We start from the raw sequence: 19,755 nt of genomic DNA on the forward strand, positions 1-19,755 counted from the left end.
AGCTTTCCCACACACCCCCTCACAGCTCTTGGGTAATCGGCACATACTTGCGTAAGGTCAGAGGTCAGGAGATGACAGGATACCGTCAATTGCCCGAGGGACATGTCAGACAGGATCTATATCTCGTTTAGCTTTCTCAAGATTTATGTTTCACAATCATAGGATGAGTCTATTGGCAAATATTTTCAAATTGTAAATATTTGATGTATTGTTCAGTTTTTCTTGTTTCTAAAGTGACGTAACTTGACTTAATCTATTAAGATTTACTTGACTTAATTTTTTATCTAAAAACTCTTCTCAAACACTATTTCACGCTGCATTATAGGTAGTAAAAAGGCAAAAAAAAAAAAAAAGGACGATGACGCTGACAACCTGCAGTGCTCCATACATACTGTACATAGTCACATTCTCAGTCTCTCTCACACACACAGACAAAATACACACACAGAGATACCACAGTCTCCTTTGCTCAGCCAAACTGTAGGCGGAACTGGAGCCATTTGTCCACTGGCTGAATCCCAACTCTGCACCAACGCATGCAGAAAATTGGTGAGCATCTTGACTCTGGAGATGACACTTCAATTTGTGCAGCTCCAGTGACTGGTGCTCTGCAGTTCCTCCCTTGTGGGGGTGTGAGATCAGCTGGACACCTGCCTCGCTCTTTGGCTGAAGCCTAAGGCATGGGGACTGGGCCTTGGAATTGAAGGCCTGGCCTTGCCTGTCAGCCCAAGTCCCTGTCCCTCAGCCCCAGCCCTGGCCTGGCCTCTCAGGTCTTCATCACAGTTCTCCTAGTTTCTCTAATGTGCCAGGAACAGTCCCTCGCTTCATGCCCCTGACCCCTATTTCTCTATCCAATCCTCAGCTGCAAGTCAACGCAGCACCATCATCCCAACAGCAGTCTTCCATTGAACAGCATCAAATCCCCATCAACAGCTTGCCAGCCTTTGTTCCAGTTCTAGCCTCTGCAGCCAGCACCACGGCTCCCAGCTCAGTCAAATCAGCAAGATGTCTCTGCTGTGCATCGCTGTCTGTCCTGCTGTAATCCCTGGGTGTGACGGATGGGAGTGATCACTGTCGAGGCCCTTAGCTAGGACATTTTGGTGGATTAAAGAGGCTAAATCATCATCTCATCCCCTACATGGGATTCCATCTTTAATTAAATGTCATTAATGTGTTTAAAGGTTTTAGTGGAGCTGATACTTATCTAACATGTAGGGCCTATTCAGTAAGTATTAACCATGTTTATGTGGACGGTAAGTACAAAAGACAGATTGAGAATAAGAGAAAGGGGTAAAGGCAAAGCAGCAGAGACAGGAGGAGCACTGTCAGGCTACAGTAGGCCTATATCACGCTTGTCATTTAACATGACATAAAAGGTTGATCCTTCCCAAAAGGGCCTTACTTTTTTTTTTCTCTCTCTCTCTGTCTTCATTTTTCACAACACAAAAAATCATGTTGCTGTGACTATGATCTAACCTGGCTACTTTTACTTAAAGTGGTTGCTCATTTATGTCTTGAGCTGAAGTTACTTTTAGCCGGGCTGGGACAGAGGACACAGAACATAGAACGCAGGACACAGAAGTAGACAGTGAGGTAGGGAGAACAGGCAAGGCTGATCCATCTGAGTCAGCACCATGTGTCATGAGCGAGGACACCACCTCCACAAGTAGCTGGCAGGTGAATGCGGCCATGCACCTGTGCAGGCAACCAGTCATTTTAGAGAAGCTGTTCCCTATTTTTAGCAAACTACACTAAAATATGCTAGCATGTACATAAAAAAACATATGCAAACATGCACAAATGCACTCAGATTCACCCAACTGAACTATTCAACTACACACTGTTACTGTGTCCACCTGCATGTGTCAGGTCAGGGATAAGCAGCATCATGTCACTGCAACGTAGCAACTATAAACTACTGTAGATTCCTAGCTTACTCAAGCCTCTAGTCATGCTTCTTCTATGTATAAAAAAGGGCCTTGAAGAACAAGATAACTGGCTAAAGCAACCTTCCCAAAAGGCGACTCCTGAACAGCAGAATAAGAAACTTATAAACTCCTCAGACTGAACTCAATTTTCAGTATAATTCACAGTAGGTGTTCTAATTAAAACTGGTTTGAGGCTGGAAGTGGTAATATTGGCTTTGTTGAACAGGTATTTAAAAAGTTATAAACAGCCTGAAGGTATACGATAAGAACAAAACCTACAGCACAGCACTTACACAGAGAACAAGGGAGAGAGTGGAGCACTGGCCCGGCTGCTAAGCAGAGCTCTTGCTAATCTAATCACTGTTTCCCCCCCCATCAGTTGCATCTCAGACACTGCCTGCTTGTGTGTGATTGTGTGTATGTATGTGTGTGTGTGTTTGCGTGCGTCTGCCTTGCAGTAAAGCCATAGAGCTAAATCACATAGACACCAATCGACCGCTGTACTCAAGAATTCATTCCACAGCCCAGGGTACAGTGTGAGGGTGTGTCTGAGTGTATGTTAGTGTGCGCATGTGTGTGTTTATACGCGTGTGCCTAGCTGAACTGGTTATCGATTCAGCTCAGAACCGGAGCTCATATAATCAAATAGCTGCAAGGGAAAAGGACAGCCGTCCGTCATCTGTCTTAATGAGTAAACAGTTTGATGGAGGCAATGAATAACTCGAAACTACATGTAGATGTAGAGGAGGTTACAACCATCGCTGTTGAGAGACAAGCTGAAACTTTATATCTATCCCCTGGCAAATCTTTTAGCAACCTTCATGTGCTGGACGACGTTATGCATTAATGATTTATCTTATTTGGTCCTTAGTATAGTTATAAGCCTGTTGTCATTTAAATATTAAGCTACATTAGTCAGTGTATAAACCAGATTTCTTTGTGCTTATTCCCTTTTTGAATATGTTTTCATTCCTATAGCTACATAGTCACTTTCCTAATGCTGCAGAGTTGCTTAGTACTAGTCATTATGCAATCAATTTGGAGTTTGACTAGAGAATTTATAGTGAGCCCATCTTCTGTGAAAATCTAATCTAAGTGTAACTTGATGTGAGAGTGGTGCAATCAGAAATTGGTCGTACTGCAGCAGGAACAGTGTGAGACACAAAAAGCCTAAATGTATACCAGCACAGCTAAGAGACGATGCCCGCGGCACACCAGCTAAACCATTAAGTGTGGCGTGCATTCAAACGAGCAGATTAATCCCCCCTACTGCTGTACAGTGCAGAGTAATTGAAAATGCCCACAGGAGACTATCTCTGCTCATATACTGTGGCATGTGCCAGGAAGGCAATGTATAGAAGGCGGTGGCTGATTGCCATACAAAATTCTGCAACAGCGTTTTAGTCTGACAGCATGTGCTGGAGAGCTGCACATCAATGAGATAACACACATCTATCTTTCTACTTTTTCCATTTTCTCTGTCCCTCTTTTTTTTCTTTTTTCTCTCTCTCACATAAACACACACACCCATAATATCAACTTGACAGGTGCTGCTAATGCCTGCTGCTGACGTTTATCAGTCTCCATATGCATCTGATTTCCCTTCCTCCATTTCCATCTAGTTTATACTGATAGAAAGGCAGTATTCCTGTCCACTGAAAGGGAATATGCATTGACTGTGACAATCCATATTCCTGCTGGGACAACGGCTCCATTGTCAGAATTTACCATGTCAAACCGCGGCCTGATAACTCCCAATAGCTGGTTGGATATCTCTGATTTCACATGTTCTGTACTACATATAAAAGGCAAACCAAATCACTGACTGACAAGAGAAATAGTCAGGTATTATCAGGGTCGGACTGGGACTAAAAAATGGCCCTGGACTTTTCTACCCAGACCAGCCCACCACAACCAGACTGCAGATACTCCATCATGGGGGGAGGTGTATAATCAAAGTGGGCCGACAACGCATCTCTCTCGCTCTTGTTTTTGTATAATGAAGCGGCCCACAGCGTGACCAGGATTTCTCCCGGTGCTCCCGATGGCCAGTCCGACTATGTGTATTATCTACCTCCTAGCCTGCATTCCCTCTAATAATTCATGAGGAGATAGCTTTTCCTTTTCATTGAAGTCTGTCAGATTTATGATCTTTATGTAAAGCAGCCCCTATCTTTATGAGTCACTGACCACAACTGACTTGCAGATGGACCTCCATACACACTCTCCTGCCGCGGTGGGATTTTCTACTGTCTTTGTACACTGCATCGAGTACGACCAGCCTTTTTATTTGTCCCTGCGTTAGTGTTGCTATTGATGAGATAAGGCAGGTTAAAGGATGTCGTGTGGGATGCTGCGTTTGTAGGCCCTAATGTGTCTATTACCAACCACAATGGTGCCATTTTGTAGCATGTTCAGTTGCATGTTCAATCTATAATTCATCCAGCTACAGAAATATATAAATGTTTAATATGTCAGAGGCGGTGAGGCCTGTCGAAAGCATGACCTTGAAACGTCCTTTAAACATCACACAGCAACAGCGCTGGGGCCAGTTAAGCTGCCAAAGCCAAACAACAGGCAATGTGCACACACACACACACACACACACACACTCTCTCTCTCTCTCTCACACACACACACATACACATACACACATACAAACAGCCTGTCTGCCTGCTGATACTTTCCGCTGCTTTCTGTTCTCTTTTTTTTTTCCTGGGATGCAAAATGCAGATGAGACGAGTCAGCCGCTTGTGCACAGTCTCCAGAGAAACTGCCACTCAAATCCAAACATCTGTATGAATACCAAAACACACGGGGTACAGTGGAGGATGAGAGAAAAAGGGGGAAGAAGGAAGGGAGCGAGAGAGAGAACGGGTGAGAGAGGATAGAGAAAGAATGAGCAGTAAAGCAGCTAAGAAAGCAAGTGTTCCTCTCTCCTTCTGTATCTTTGACTGAACAAAGAGCTATATACACATGAATACCTCTTTCCTCCCACTGTATTTTCCATCGGGATATTTATTCTGAAAAGCAGCGATGCACAACAAGGGCTCGGTCCTGTGTTTGCTAGTGGGCTGAGGCGCTAACACTCCCCAGCTGATTATGTGTCTGTCTGTAGCAGTTTGAGCTGCTGCCAAAGGAATTAGGTCTAGTATTTGTGAATGCTGCTCCCCTCACAGCAGAATGCCTTGCCATGCCTCTCAGATTTCTAGCTTTTTAAAAAGAGAGGAAAAAAAAACATTTTAAATAAATGAAGGAAATCGCTGTGGAAGCCTATTAAATTTTCAACGTGACCGTTTTGTGAGTCTTCATGTGTGTTTAGGCTTCACACAAAAGGAATATTTAAAAACCAAAGCGTGCTAATTGGGACAGAGATTGTTACAGCAGCTTCTTATTCAAACAGGCTTTTGGCTCATTAACTGCTTCCATCCAGCTTTTATTTAAAGGAAAGTGGAAAAGACATTTAAAGACAATAAAATATTTTGCAATATTTATACTGACACTATACCACCAAAATACTGATAGACTGCATAATGCACTTAGACAAAATATACCAAAGTAATGGTAAAACCTCTTATCTCAAGAATATGGGCCAAAGAAATTTGAGAAGAAATCAATTATTCAGGTATCTTAGTGGTGTCAAATCAAAATTTTACTTTGTAATATAGTAGCTATTTTTAACCACCACTCAACAAAAATATATGGGTGCATCATATCAGTATCTTGAATCATACACTTATTTTGCATGAGAATAATTCAATTCTTTTCTCTAAAGTTTTTTTCTTACTGATGAACTTGCAGGCATTTGTTCAAATAACACATGAACTGACAAACTAATCTAAATATTATTGTGGATCAGACTTTCCCTTATGACTGTGTAATGTGGGGGGAGCCACTGCCATTCTACTAAAAAAAAAAAAAGTAATTCACAGTTCACTTAACAAGTTGAGTATCATACTGTTATGAGTCTTAAGACGCACATCTCTGGCTTACATATACCTATCGCCCTTTCTTAACATCCTCACTCACACACACACATCCTCATTACAGTCTGGGGTCAAAGTTAAAGCAGTAAATATGTAATCATAACTGACTGACTGACTAGTGTCTTTGTGTCTCAGCCCCAATCCTTTTGAACGCCTAAAGCCAGAGGGAGGACATACACACTTCAGAAATGCACACACACGCACACATTAGTCATTCACAGTATGTGCACTCACATGCATTATTACCCACAACTACATACAAAAGCACAAACACACACCCAACACTGTGACCATTTGACATTTCAGGTTTCTGTAGCTAACGGTATGTGTAATGAACTGCAGTGTAACCTCAACTTGTGAAAAACTGAACTAACAGCATTAACAGCAGCACAGCCATGACTACAGTATGCACTCTTAACACAAATCCTAAGAATTCTTAAGTGTTAAGTACCTCTTGTCCCTGTACAAAGTGTACTTGATGAAGGTCAATATAAGACGTCCACTACAGGCTGAGAAACAACACACAACAAGCCACAAACAGCGAATCAAACCCACCACATGCGTAATTCACTTCTGCCAAAATGTTTTTCTGGAGGGAAACAATCATAAACTATAAAATTAGCCATACGGCATTTTAAAAACTCTTTCTACAAGCAAATAAACATACTGGGCTCGTGTGACCAACTTAAAGGAAGTGAAAACAGGAAGCTTAGTTTTTGTTACTCTGAATATCTCAGCAGAACACCAGTCTGGGTGGTCTGTACAGCAATTTTTTAGCTGTTAGTTTATCACAAGAGGTCTGACGTGGTCAAAAGGACGATCCAGTTGTTTCAGCAATTTATTTCACAGCATGAAACATGTTACAAGAGCTAGTTAGAAATGAGAAGAAATGAGAAAAAGCTATGTTTCTGTTTCTGCCAATTATGATTAATTTGTATAGTATGGTTTGTATAGATATCTATACTTGTATCTGTGGATACTCATAACTCACAGAGGTACACTTGGTGGTAGCGCTAGGGTAAGCTGAAGGTCCTCTACCATGCTAACACTAAGAATAACATCAAATAATGAGTGCCACAATTGGCAATATAGTTCTGTCTGCACCTGTGGATATAGTCCTTGCCTTATCACGGAACATAAGAAAAACATTACAATATCCTTTAATAAGTCCTTAAGAATAAGGAAGAATCATACACATTTATTAAGTCAGCAATCCACGAATTTTGGGCTCACAATGAGGGCTCATTTGAAAATTGTATAATATGGGATGTGTTCAAAGCTTATCTGAGAGGATGCCTTATCCAACATAGCTCTCATTGAAAAAAGATACTGAGATAATGTTAAAATTAGATAATTAATAAGATAGAAAAACACTATATTGAAAACAGAAAGCCAAACATATGGAATAAGTTGAATAAACTTAAATGTGAACAATGTATTGAAGAAGAAAACTGAATTTGCACTTTTTTGCACAAGTCAAAGATACTACAAACAAGGCGAAAGGGCTGGGAAGGTATTGGCACATAAAGTAAAGCAACTACAAACACAGAACCTGATTCCTTCAGTATTTGATGAGGACAACAACCTTGTCACAGACACAAAAGGAATAAACAACACATTTCAATCATTCTCTCAAGAGCTGTACACGTCACAAGGAATAGTAGAGTAGGGAAAACTGGAAGAATTTTTTTTTATCAATTGGACTCCCAATGTTAACAGAAGGTTGTTATTAGAAGGGAATATTTGTCTTGAAGTGAGACAAGAGATTAGCAGCCTTAAAACAGGGAAGGCCCTGGGGAAAGATAGGTTTATGGCCAACTTTTATAAGAGATTCCAGAAAGAGCTGGCTCCGAGACTACATGTTGTCTATCAGGATGCCTTTCAGATGGGAAGACTTCCTGAAAGTATGTGATCAGCTGTTATCAGGAAAAGATCCCCAGCAGCGTGGTAATAACGGACCAATATCTCTGATTAATGTTGATGAAAAAATATTGGCAAAAATATAAGCAACTAGACTAGAAAAGGTGACTCCATCTTTTATTCACCCAGATCGGGTAGGGTTTGTGAAGGGAAGAAACTCATCTGATAACATACAGAGATTGCTGCATATTATGTGGAAAACAAGGAATGATGTAGATTCTGTAATCGCCTTCTCCTTAGATGCCGAGAAGGCATTCGACAAAGTAGAGCTGCCATATCTATTCTTCTCACTAGAGAATTTAGGTTTGGTCCATTGTTCAGGCAGTGGGTTAAATTAATGTACACAGACCAACAAGCCACTGCTCTGACAAATGGGATAATGTGATCTCCTTTCAAATTAAGCCGCAGAGCCCGCCAGTGCTTGCTTCTATCACCTCTTTGCACTCTTCCTGGAACCACTAGCTATCGCATTTCGAAATAACATAAATATAACTGGAGTTAGGGCTGGTCAGGTAGAGCACAAACCTTTCCTTTACACTGATGATTAATTACTGGTGGCTAGCAACCCTGAAATTGTGGTACCAGAAATCTGCTCTGTCATTAACTCTTTTTCCAAAGTGTCTGGTTATGCAATTAACTGGACAAAATCAGAGGCTATGCCACTGTCTAGCATATGTACCCCAGCTATAAGAGCCAACTGGCACTTTAGGTGGATGCCAGAGGGCGTCATGCATCTCGGGATCAGGTTAACACAGGGTCTAAAACAAATAATGGAAATTAATATCTCACCCATACTTCAAAATATACAGACCATGTTACAAAATTGGGCCAAGATAAACATATCTCTATTAGGAATAAACCTAGTAAAATGATGATAGCTCCTAAAATAAATCACATTTTATACATGCTCCCCTTGTCCTTCCCACAATTACTACTGAAAAGATTCAATGCAATGGTAGAGAACTTTGTGTGGGCAGGAAAAGACCTTTATTTAACTGGGCAAAATTATATACGGCAAAAGAGGAGGGTGGACTCTCTCTATCCCGCATTGACTGGTATCACTGGACTTTTTCATGGTCCCAACTTGCCAAAATAAATTTTCCTGAAAATAATGTCCCTTCTTAGGTTAGAATTGACCAGGAAATGACACACCCGTCCTCCCTGAAGGCCTTCCTGATTCAACAACGTAGACCAGTTCCGTTTCAAAACCCTGTGTTGGCCTTCACTCAAGAAACATGGAGGGTGGTACATCAAAAAACAGGGTCCAATCCATATGCCACACCAAGAGCCTGTGTATGGTACAAGAAGATCTTAACAGATGGGAAATCTCTCTTTTGGTAAAGATAGGTCAACTCGGGCATACAGATTCTTGATGACCTTGTGGAGGATGGAGGATTTCGATCTTTTGAGGATCTTAAAAATTAGCATAATCTGCCTACCTCAGACTTCTGGAGATTCTTCCAAATTAGATATTGTATAGTTTTTGATTTAAAAAAAATGTAAACTTGGTGGTTCAACTAGAATTCAGAAGCTCTTCCTAAAAAGGAAACACACAGTTTGGTCCATCAAGATTTTACAAATATATCAAATGTGCTCAGTCGCCACAGTTGGCAGGGTTAACAATGAGTTTGGAAAAAGATACTGGGACTCCTTGACCAGTATCTTTTTTTAAATTGTCAAACACGGGATGTTATGGTTTCGTTTAGCCATGGTTACTGGTTGTAGAATAACTTTACGGCACTGGAAATCTTCCACTATGTCCACCTTTAAAGAGTGGATTGAATTAATGTGTAAAATGGTGACATATAGACTACATGGGAGAGAAGATATCTTTAATGGAGTGTGGGGTTTGTTTGTGTCACAATTAGAGAAACATGACTGTAGAGCCGATCAACTGCCTATCTAGGGCCTCTGAACCATCTGTGTTTGAATACTATATCTGACTGATCCCTGTATCTTGGAGGACAATATAGATTATCCATTACACAGCGTGGGTTATCTCGTATTATAGCTTGTCATTTGTTTTTCGTTGATTGGTTTTATATTGTCTTGTTTGTGTTTGTAAGAGTTGCTGTCGTTGTTGATATTGGTTATGTTACTTGATTTATATTTATCAAGGATATACATATATACATATATATATACATATATATATAAATGATGTGTCATGTGAGGTTAGCAGACTGTTTTCTTTGTGTTTCTTAACATTTACAGTTTGCAGAAAAAAAACTGTATGGTGGTTGTATGTGTCTGTGAAAAAAAAAAGAATCATCTGACATTTCCACAAGCGCCATGCAAAACAATTAAAGATTTGTTTATCTAAGTACGATACAACACACCCACTTAGAGTAAATCCCTGAGAGCTACACTTGTGCACAGGAACATAGGAAGGAAGAGTGAATTGCTCTTCTGTCTGAACCATTTCTCCTTCTCTCTATTTCTCACTCTATTTGCGTAGTGTTTAATCAGGCTCTAGTTAACCATGTCACTCCGCATCTGGACACACGTCAGTCGCCCCTTTGATATACGGACACACACAGACAACTAGAACCGATAACACAGACGTACAAAACACAGCACATGCAGGCGTTCATGTAAAAAAGCAACGTTTCTTGTCCTGTAACTTTTACTTTCCTTTTTATTTGTTAGCTCATCATCCATACTCAATTTCTATAAAACACCTTCATTGTTCTTCAGACCTATAATTAGCTCAGAACCGCATACGCAAATCACCTATCCCTATCTTATGTTTCCCTGATCTTCGGTTACATTTTAAATCACTGAGCACACATTCGCTCGGTGCACTGTAGCTAATAAATTCCTCACACACCCCACCCTATTAGCATTGATGTGTAACCTTGGAGCTCATGGTGTTGTGCCTGAGGGTAATAGAGTCACTGCATGTTTGTGTGTGTGTGTGTGTGCGCGTGAAACGATGGCCTGTCTCTAGCCCAGGTCCCCCACTAGCTCCCCATCAGGAGGCTTCATGGTGCACACTCATTACCTTCTATACCGATGAACGTTTGACTATTTCACTCCCTCTCTCACTGTTCCTTTTTACTCTGTTTTTCACCCTCTGTCCATCCATAACTATAAAGCATTCTTATCAGTGTATGCAGCATAGAGTATACACTGCCTTTGTCGACATTCACACCCATCTTTCCACATCGTTTCCTCTCTCCATCAGTCATGTGTTCTAGCCAGACCCCTCCATTTATGCTACACTAGGCTGCTAGCCGTCCAGGGAGACAGTGTACCAGCTAGCAGTACTAGCCTAGTCACAAAGCCGGGGAGTTGCCTTCGTTTCAATTAGCATTTTGATTGCATCCAATGTAAAGAAGCCAGCACGCAAACAATCAAACATTTACTTGCCGACAAATGAATGACGCTGCTAATGTTCTCCATGTAAATACAAAAGTGAGTCAGTCCACTTTGTGAATGGCAAGCAACCCATTTTGAAAAACAGATGGATGCCTTGAGAATGCAAAATACTGCTACTGACTCTGTAGCCAGAATGGTGACGCAGTATCGGCAATGAAATAAAACTCCGTCTTATATGACAGGTGGAAACGTCAGGAGAAAGAAATATGGCTGCTAGTTTTGTTAGTGAACCTCTCACTCTGTCGCTTGAATGTGATGGATGAATGGATAAATGGAAAGTTTAAGTGAGTCTCAGGAAGCTGAGCAAAGTAGAATACTTGGATAGCTTTAAATGATTTCTCTCATCCCGACACACAGTTACACAGCCACATAAGTGAGCACACACAGCAATATTCACGCACGCGCACACACACACACACACACATATACACACACACACACACACAGTCATGTTTCCATCAATTCAGAGGACATTATACTGACTTACATTCATTTCCTGGAGACTTATCCTAACCCTAACCATAACCACTGCTTGACTGTGTAAACAGATTTACATCCCTACAACATGAGGAATACCTGGTACACACATACACACACACACGTGAGCAACGGGCTTAAAATTTAAATAATTCACAGCATTACAAATGGTTAGGCAGGCATGCGCGTAACTCAAGCACACCTACTCCATCTTTCTTCGGCTCTGGCCAACACATGGACAGACAACACACACTCGCGCTGAGTACACAGGCAGCATAACAGATAACATGTCTACTCCTCTAATTAATATGGGCTACTTTGCATACATGAATATCAAATCCACAAAAGTCCAGTTTCCCTATCATTTTACAGTACATTCGGCATCAACTATATGCATTCCACCTCTGCTGCGGTACGAGACGCAGGTAAATATTTCAGAGTGGTGCAAAGGCAGGAAAAGGGGGGGACACCTACAGCCCTGGCTTCAACATAAAATGGGTGCTGTTCCCCGAATTAACCCTTCCCTCCCTCTGTTCCTCTCCCCGTCTTTCCTTACCTCTACTTCTACCTCCATACCTCTCCTATTAGCATGATATCTGTCTCTGTCCCTCCTTCTCTCTTCCCCCGTTTCTCATACTGCCCACAAACCTTGGCAGTTCAACCCCCTGCTGTACCCTTCCTCCCTGTATGAAGGAACTTAACATTCTGCACAACACATAGTTCAACAGTATCACTGTATTGCCTGTGCTAGAAGAATCTAATACACACTGACAGTGGGTGATAGTATATCTACAACTACATCATGCTCGAGCCACTGTAGGCTGCCTAAATTGAAACGATGGTTAACAATGTACAGTGGAGTATAGTGGCAGGCTGTCTGTAGCATTTCTTCCTTACCATCTTAAACCCATTCCACTCCATTTGGGAGACGCCGGCCGTTGTCTCACGCTCTCTCTCTCTCCCCACACAACAGCTACAGCAACGCCTCAGCCAAGAAAATCTACACTCTTACTCCTTCACTGTCTCAGTCTGCTCTGACACTTTCTCCTTTTTTTTTTCCCTGTCTCCGTCTCACTCTGCCTCTCTTCCTGTTTCTGCCTGAGTCTTAGCGGCGAGCAGAGAGCAGCGTACTAGAGGCGTGCAGAGCAGGCATCGCCTTCTTCCACAGATGCTGAGAGGAGAATGGTGTGCCTGGATGAGAGAGTGCTGGGCTGCAGCAAGTCTCCCTCCCTCCCTCCGCCCTCCCCTCCTTGCTCCCTCCCTCCTTCCCACAGCCACCCGCCCAGTCCCCTGCTCAGCTGGAAGGTCAGAGCCCGCCCACTCTCCCCCCCCCCCCCCCAACCTCTCCTCTAGAGTTTGTGATTGGCTTCTTGGCTTGCCTGTCAGCCCTTGGCCTCACCTCCCCCTCCCTCAGTGTTAACACCTTCTCTCTCTGGCTGGCTCTGAGCCCTCATCGGCACACGCCAGCCTCAGCCTGGTTTGGCAGAGAAAAGGCTTTCTGAATCCCAGCAAAGCAATCAATCGCTGCTGAGGTCTGTGCTTGAGTGAGCCGGGCAGAGCAGAGCTTTAGGAGAGTGATTGCAGCCTCAGGCACTATGGTAATAGGATGCCTGCGCAGCACTGTGTATATAAATTAACTATTACTGGGTGCATGTTAAAATCCCCTGTACATTTACATGACTGTGTATACAACCTATCTCACTCCCCTTTACTCCCTGTCTCTCTCCCTTCCACACACAAACACACACTTTTACACAAACATAAAGGACTAATTAGAGCTTTTGCTTAGAAAAATAATGATTAAAGTCTTTAACGAATTGTAGATTAGTTTTTTTTTTTTAATTCTGTTAATTTTTTTCTACAAAGATATCTATACACAACGGAAAAAAACACGGTGCAGCAGAATTTGACTGAAAACTGATATTTCACAACTTTGCATTTGATAGGTTTTATGGGGTATTTTAAGGAGCGCGCGCACACTTCAGCACGCGGCACACACCTGTCCGGGCAGGTGTGGTGTTTAGATGCGTATTTTCTATGATTTTTTTGTAGTAAAATGGAAAATTAAGAAACGGTAAAACGAAAATGCGGCTGTCAATACGTTTACTGTAGGCAACACAAATCACTACGGTGCTACCTGTCTGCCTGCTGCGGTATGCTATATGGGTAGGTTGAGAAAGACGGACTAAAGGAACAATAAAGGGACAAACAGGTGCGATAGAAAGCCTGTGCATCACAATATCTACTCACCATGACCATTCTTGTTTGAGGCTCTTGGTGTTACGGACTGTAACTGTGTTGTCGGCGGACAAACTGTAGTGTAAAAAGCCGTTCAAGTCAGCGAGGAGAATCGGATGGAGTGGAGGCAGCGTGTTGGAGAGGATGAATGAACCGACGTGGTGGTGTAGTGAGTCTAGTGGAAGAGCTGCAGCTTTATCCCGTGCAAGAGAAGAAAAAAACACTCGCGCTTAGTATAAAGTGGAACAAAACAACACGGCGAGATAGGCGAGTCCACTAAAAAGAAAAGACACTGAAGAAACACCTTTCCCCAAAAAGCCATTTATGGCACGTCGAGTCCAGTCACCTCGCGCGCGGTCTCCCATTGGCTGGGGAGGTGCGGACGGGGCGGTGCGCTCGCGGATGCGAGTGGAGGAGGCAGGCTCGTGTGGTCCACGACGTGGGGAGTGTAGAAGATGAGCCATGCTTCGAGAAGTGACTTTATGTTCGTGTATGCACGTAATTAACCATCGTCTCGCTGTATAATCATACATAAATGCAATCTACACGTTAACTCCTGCACGATGTAGGCTTTTAGATTGTAAGCAGCGTCCTGTAAGTCCCCTTCATTTGTCATTCAAGCACGTCTAAAAAAAAGGATTATCTGCATTGTTGCTGCATTGTTTAACTAAAGCGTGTATAGACCTATCCTCCCCAGCTAAAAAACAGCATCAGCAGTGCTCTTGTGACAAAAACCCGATGCTCATCAAGGGTCCTAACCCCATACAACCCCCAAATCCTCTTTTCAAAGCAGTTGCTCATTCTAAAACAGTGTTAACTGTAGTATGTAGCACTGTATATTCTATAGGTGAGCCACACAGTAAGCTCTATTGTTTTGAACAGTAGCAATTAGACTACAGATTATTTAATTAGATATTTCAAAGGCCTACTATCAAATCAGGACCTGTTGGATGCTGGTGCCAATTATAATCTTTACAACAGTTTATTTATTTCCAATAATTATTTATAATGAGCAGCAATCTCAGTGCCCAGCAGAAAACCTGCCTCAGGTTGATTTTGTCCAGCTGTCCCCTATCTCAGACAGACAAGAAGAGGGAGCTCTTGCTTCCTTTAACACAGTTACCTGACAGGCAGCAGTACTTCACTGCACTTTCACATATACGTACATTCACACATTTACATGCACTCACTCCAGAAAATGCAAAACTTGAAACACATGTTGGCAGACAAGATACTCACATAAATCTTTTCATCTACATGCACACAAAGATTATGCACACACAGATTATGTACTCTGTCTCACCAGTGCTCTGACATATTCGGCCACCTTATGCTGTACAGTATAGCCCACATGGAGCCTCATGTTACTCTTTGTTGCAAATGCTCTTACACTGGATATATCTTCATGTTGCCAGACAAGAGATCAAAACATCAGTTTCTCAACACGTGATCATACTGTTTCCTTTCTGTTCAACACAGCAGTAAGTGGCAGTCAGCAAGTCATCTCTTATTCTCATGCTGGTTTATTTCAATTAGCATTTGGCTGTGTAAGGCCTGGCAGAGCTAATGTAACTAGTGAACGTCCATTAAACTCAGTGAGATTTCTCTGCTCCTCTCAGCTCAATACACATGCTGATGGAAGACGATGTGCCACTAAAAGCTTTTAAGTGATATTTACAATAGTTTGAAAGCAAGTAGATATTTAATACCTCAGTAGGGATACATTTTAGGATTGCAGTTTACATTTAAGTAGAATCATGGTTAGTTACATGGTGCATAAATCCACCAAACTGGAAAGGTTTCTCTTTGTAGAACATGCACTGCACTTTTTGTCACCTGACGACAACAAATGATCATAACAAGTTGTGAAACACTCGGGTCTCCAAAAACCACTGCATCCATCTCCTTAAAAAAGATCCAGATCCAGTATGTATTGCTAGGGTCTGAATAATAGAGCTTTTTTTGGACACAATTTTTAACTCTTAAAGGCCCTGCTGTGTACACATATAATCTCACATTATAAACACAGCATATGGTATATCATACTGCATGTACCACATACTGTACCTTATACACTTACATTTACACTAGCTTCACAAATTAGCCCCACATGAATACACTGAAAAAACAACTGTAAGGAAAGGGAAAAACATGAAGAAGACAAAATGTTACAAGTGATAAGGCCAGCTCTGGCAGACAAAGAGGGACCAGTGAGATAAAGCTCCCCAGTCTCTCCACTTCACCCCTGACCTCTCCACCTGTCTGGTTAGCTACAGCTAGCTAGCTAGCCTGGTGGAACCATGTGCCTTGACATAATAGGAGAGCCTCACTACGCCCTCAATTATGTCTGAGCAGTACTGAGGTGAACATGCGCACACACACACACACACACGCATACACACACAAACATGGGAAGATGGGCTGAACAAGCTCGCTATTGTTTCAGATAGAATAGAATATGCTGGCACTCACAGTCTGGAGATTTGTACCGATCATACTGTATATAACACAACAGAGGGAGAGTAATGTAAAATGAAACACAAACAAAACAGATTAAATTAGAAGTAAATAGAGGTGCATCTTTGACTATTTTTCTGTGGCAGAAATGATATGGAGGCACGTAACAAAGAGCAGAAAGAAGTAAAAAATTTGCAGCTGAATAGTAAAGGTAACAAATTCAGTTCCCTGTCCATCTTTTATTCTCCTGCTCTGACCTTTGAGTTTAATAAAGGTTCTAGGTTGGACTCAAGAAAACCATTCTCCACCTCACTGCCTCTAATATTCTCCTCCCAACCATGTTTTTATTGTTGCCTTTTAATTCCCTACTGTAAAGAATAGAAAGTCAGATCCATGGCAATGACTAAATCACTAATCACATCTGGGTTTTTTCTTTGTATATCGTCAACTTTTAACTGTTGCTGTGTAGAGGCAGTAAAATGTGGGGTGAAAATGGAGTGTGATCATTTTCTTCTTTCATAAAGGACAGTGTTTTGAGGTTGTTTTCTCTCTCTGTAATATGATCCAAATAACTTTTTCTCTAAATTAGAATATGATTTGAAAGTGAAGATAGTCTCTAACAGTTGTCTTGCTTGGCGTGTCATTTTCCTAAATTGCTCCACAGGACCATGGTTTTATAAAGCAATGAAAGTGACTGCCGCTACTCAGTAAATTAGCTATAAACACAATCTGCTCTTCTCTCCATTGTTATGGAGCGTGTCTGTATGTGTGTGTGTGTAGTTATGATATACAGACACATACCAAAGATGAAACCATGTTGCTGCCATGTCCTAGTTAAGGGTACACATTGTGCATTATAATATTGTGTATGGACAGATGGGGGGAGTGGTTGAGATATTCTATCAAGGGCATTCATGCTGAGATACGTTACAGTCTGGATATTACAGATATTGCAGTGCAGCTTATTATCTTGTGGATTTGGCCTTTCTCTACTTAGAGTTTATGTTTGTACGTGAATAAAATGTAATACAGCAGTGGATAAATGTAAAAATGTCAAAGAAGCAATTAAAGGTAATGACTTAAAAAGACCACTCTGTTTTAATGGCAGTTCAATTTTGTCAGACTTTGCACAAAAAGAGTGCACAGCGTTGATTGGATGCATTATTTGGCCTTTTAGCTGATGAGCAATACTAAATAGTTTTTGAGGAGGTAAATTATATTTCTTTCTTCTTCCAAAGTTTCGAAAGTTAAAAAGCTTTTGTGGCTTTAACCCAGGAAGGCCAGCCATACTGTCAGCAATGTGAAACCCCATCTCACTGATTGGCTCTGGCTCACATCCATAAACACACACACACTCATGCACAGCTGAATCCATGCACGCAAATACACAGTAAACACAAACGTGCATGCACAGGCACACATACCCGCTATCGCAAAGACAAAAAACACGCAACAGTTCGGTTCACGGAGTGCGTTACAGTCTGACGCTGTGACTGCCGTGGAGTGGGAGCTTTAAGGGCTGGACCCCAGAAGTGTGCTTCAGTCCGCTAATTCGGAAAGCAGAGAGCTGGCTAATTGTCATGAACTCCTCCTGCCCTTTATTCTGCCCTGCTTCTCCACCCTAAACCCCTCCTAGTCACAGACCTTAATGGATTAACTGCACGCTGTGTTCTCTCTCTCACTCCCTCTTTATCACGTTGGTTCTCTTGGACAAGCTCACAATGCTATATATCTGCCACGCCCTAAAGAATGTGTTGAATCTCCAGCTTTGAACAAAGACTGAATATACTGGTAGCACTGTATTGTTACAGTACATACAAAATATACTCTGGTAGTAGCCAACACATAGTATTCTGACAAAAAGAGTGAAAGAGCAAGTAAAGAATAGCACACACAGTATAGCAGGTTTGAATATGCAGTGTGCAGACAGTGATAATTGTGGGTGCTCTCGGTTTGAGTCTTGTTAACTGTCAGATGCGGTGTTTCAACACCTGTCTTGTGTTTCACTCTGCATAATAAGACTTCTATTTAAAGGAGGAGAAGTGAAGATGCCAGCAGAGGTGTTACCTCAAAGTGCAGAAAGAAAATACCTTGATTATTAACAAGAAGGAAAACTTGTGTTTTCCAGCCAGGTTCAGAGTCAATGCATGCAACCAAAGGATAAATGACAGTAAACACAATCTTAAACTGAATCATCCCTGTTCCACTGTAGGGCAACAGCTCTATAATCAAGGACAGAAAAAGCATTTTAACAGAGCTACAGAGAGCGATGCTAAACTTACTGTATCAAGCTCGGTTGGTTTTAATTCAAAATATCACAGCGGTCTATGCAGTAAAACAGCCTAATACATTTAATAGCCCAGAACACACTCCTCAGTATGCTGCGGCTTACTTAGGCTCTTTTTGATTTGCCCTTGAAGGATAGATTTAGTTTCTCTATTGAAGTTCTGGCAGTAGTAGCATCTTGCTGTGCTACTCAGACTGATGATCGTCTCTTTCCTGGCAGGTGTCCACCCTCTGCCGGTAACAATCAACAAATGAGAATCACAGCCTTCAACTTGCCTGTCTCCCTGCCCAGCGACAAACTCAGCATCACTGAATCCCAGACACCAGACAGCTATTAACATGCGGCTGTATCCGGACAACCATGGGCGGTTTAGACTCTGTTGACTTTTGTTGTTTGCTTTCAGTGTTAAGACCAGGGACTTTATTTTCATGAATCAATGGCGCACACAGTGTGGATACTGATTTTTGGTAATTTCATGGTCAGAGGCGCACAGTGCACCTGCACTGCTGTTGTACCTTCAATCAAATCACCTTTTTTTTTCTTTCTCTTCAAAAAGAAAAGAGAAAGGCCATGGTGCTCTGACAATTTAGTAATGGAAGTGGACAGTTGGGAGTACTTCTGCCACAAAAGCAGCTCCTAAGAGGAAACTGATGTCCTTAAGCGGGAGGAGCAGAATCACCACAACAGCACATTATTGAAACCACTGAGAGAAAATGATGTTAAATTATCTTGGGAAGACAGTCAAGTTCACAGCGAGTCATGGAAATACTAAATGGATGTAGATGAGGGGGAAAAAAAGTCTGTGCACACTAAAAGAAAGTTTCCAATCCACCAGTGCAAAGACCTGCCAAATTAGAGCCCTGGCAGGCATTTAAAGAGCACAAACCTTCGCCTATGATGAGAAAATTCTCCAACTTCCTGCTACAATCAAAGACATCAAGCATATCTCTCACATTTTAACTCAAACTTGTATTCTGACCCTGAAAATATGTCCTTTAGAATAATGTATCTGCCTGCACTGTTTTCACAATTATGGTAAAAGGTACTAATGATCTAAATCCTAAATTTGGGCAACAAAAAT

At 41.8% G+C, this 19,755-nt stretch overlaps 2 protein-coding genes across 10 annotated transcripts in view; one reads left to right on the top strand and one right to left on the bottom strand.

Moving 5' to 3' along the window:
* The window catches only part of agbl4 (AGBL carboxypeptidase 4), a 434,053-nt gene that overhangs the window by 97,085 nt on the left and 317,213 nt on the right, over positions 1 to 19,755 (top strand). The window lies entirely within an intron of this gene.
* elavl4 (ELAV like neuron-specific RNA binding protein 4) overlaps positions 1 to 19,755 on the bottom strand; it is an 84,261-nt gene that overhangs the window by 49,708 nt on the left and 14,798 nt on the right. Inside the window, exon 1 of one of the 8 annotated variants that reach the window (XM_067597046.1) lies at positions 17,812 to 17,931. The exons of 5 other annotated variants lie outside the window; for them this stretch is intronic. Coding sequence is in view for 2 of the 3 variants with exons in the window: in XM_067597043.1 (XP_067453144.1) it covers positions 12,590 to 12,613 (24 nt within the window). In the remaining variant the exon portion in view is untranslated. Of the gene's footprint in view, positions 1 to 12,589; positions 13,022 to 13,942; positions 14,247 to 17,811; positions 17,932 to 19,755 lie in introns of those variants that run through there. 2 more of the 8 variants (XM_067597044.1, XM_067597043.1) reach the window with 2 other exon arrangements.

This window comes from Thunnus thynnus, chromosome 8, assembly GCF_963924715.1.
Source record: "Thunnus thynnus chromosome 8, fThuThy2.1, whole genome shotgun sequence".
Classification (NCBI taxonomy): domain Eukaryota; kingdom Metazoa; phylum Chordata; class Actinopteri; order Scombriformes; family Scombridae; genus Thunnus; species Thunnus thynnus.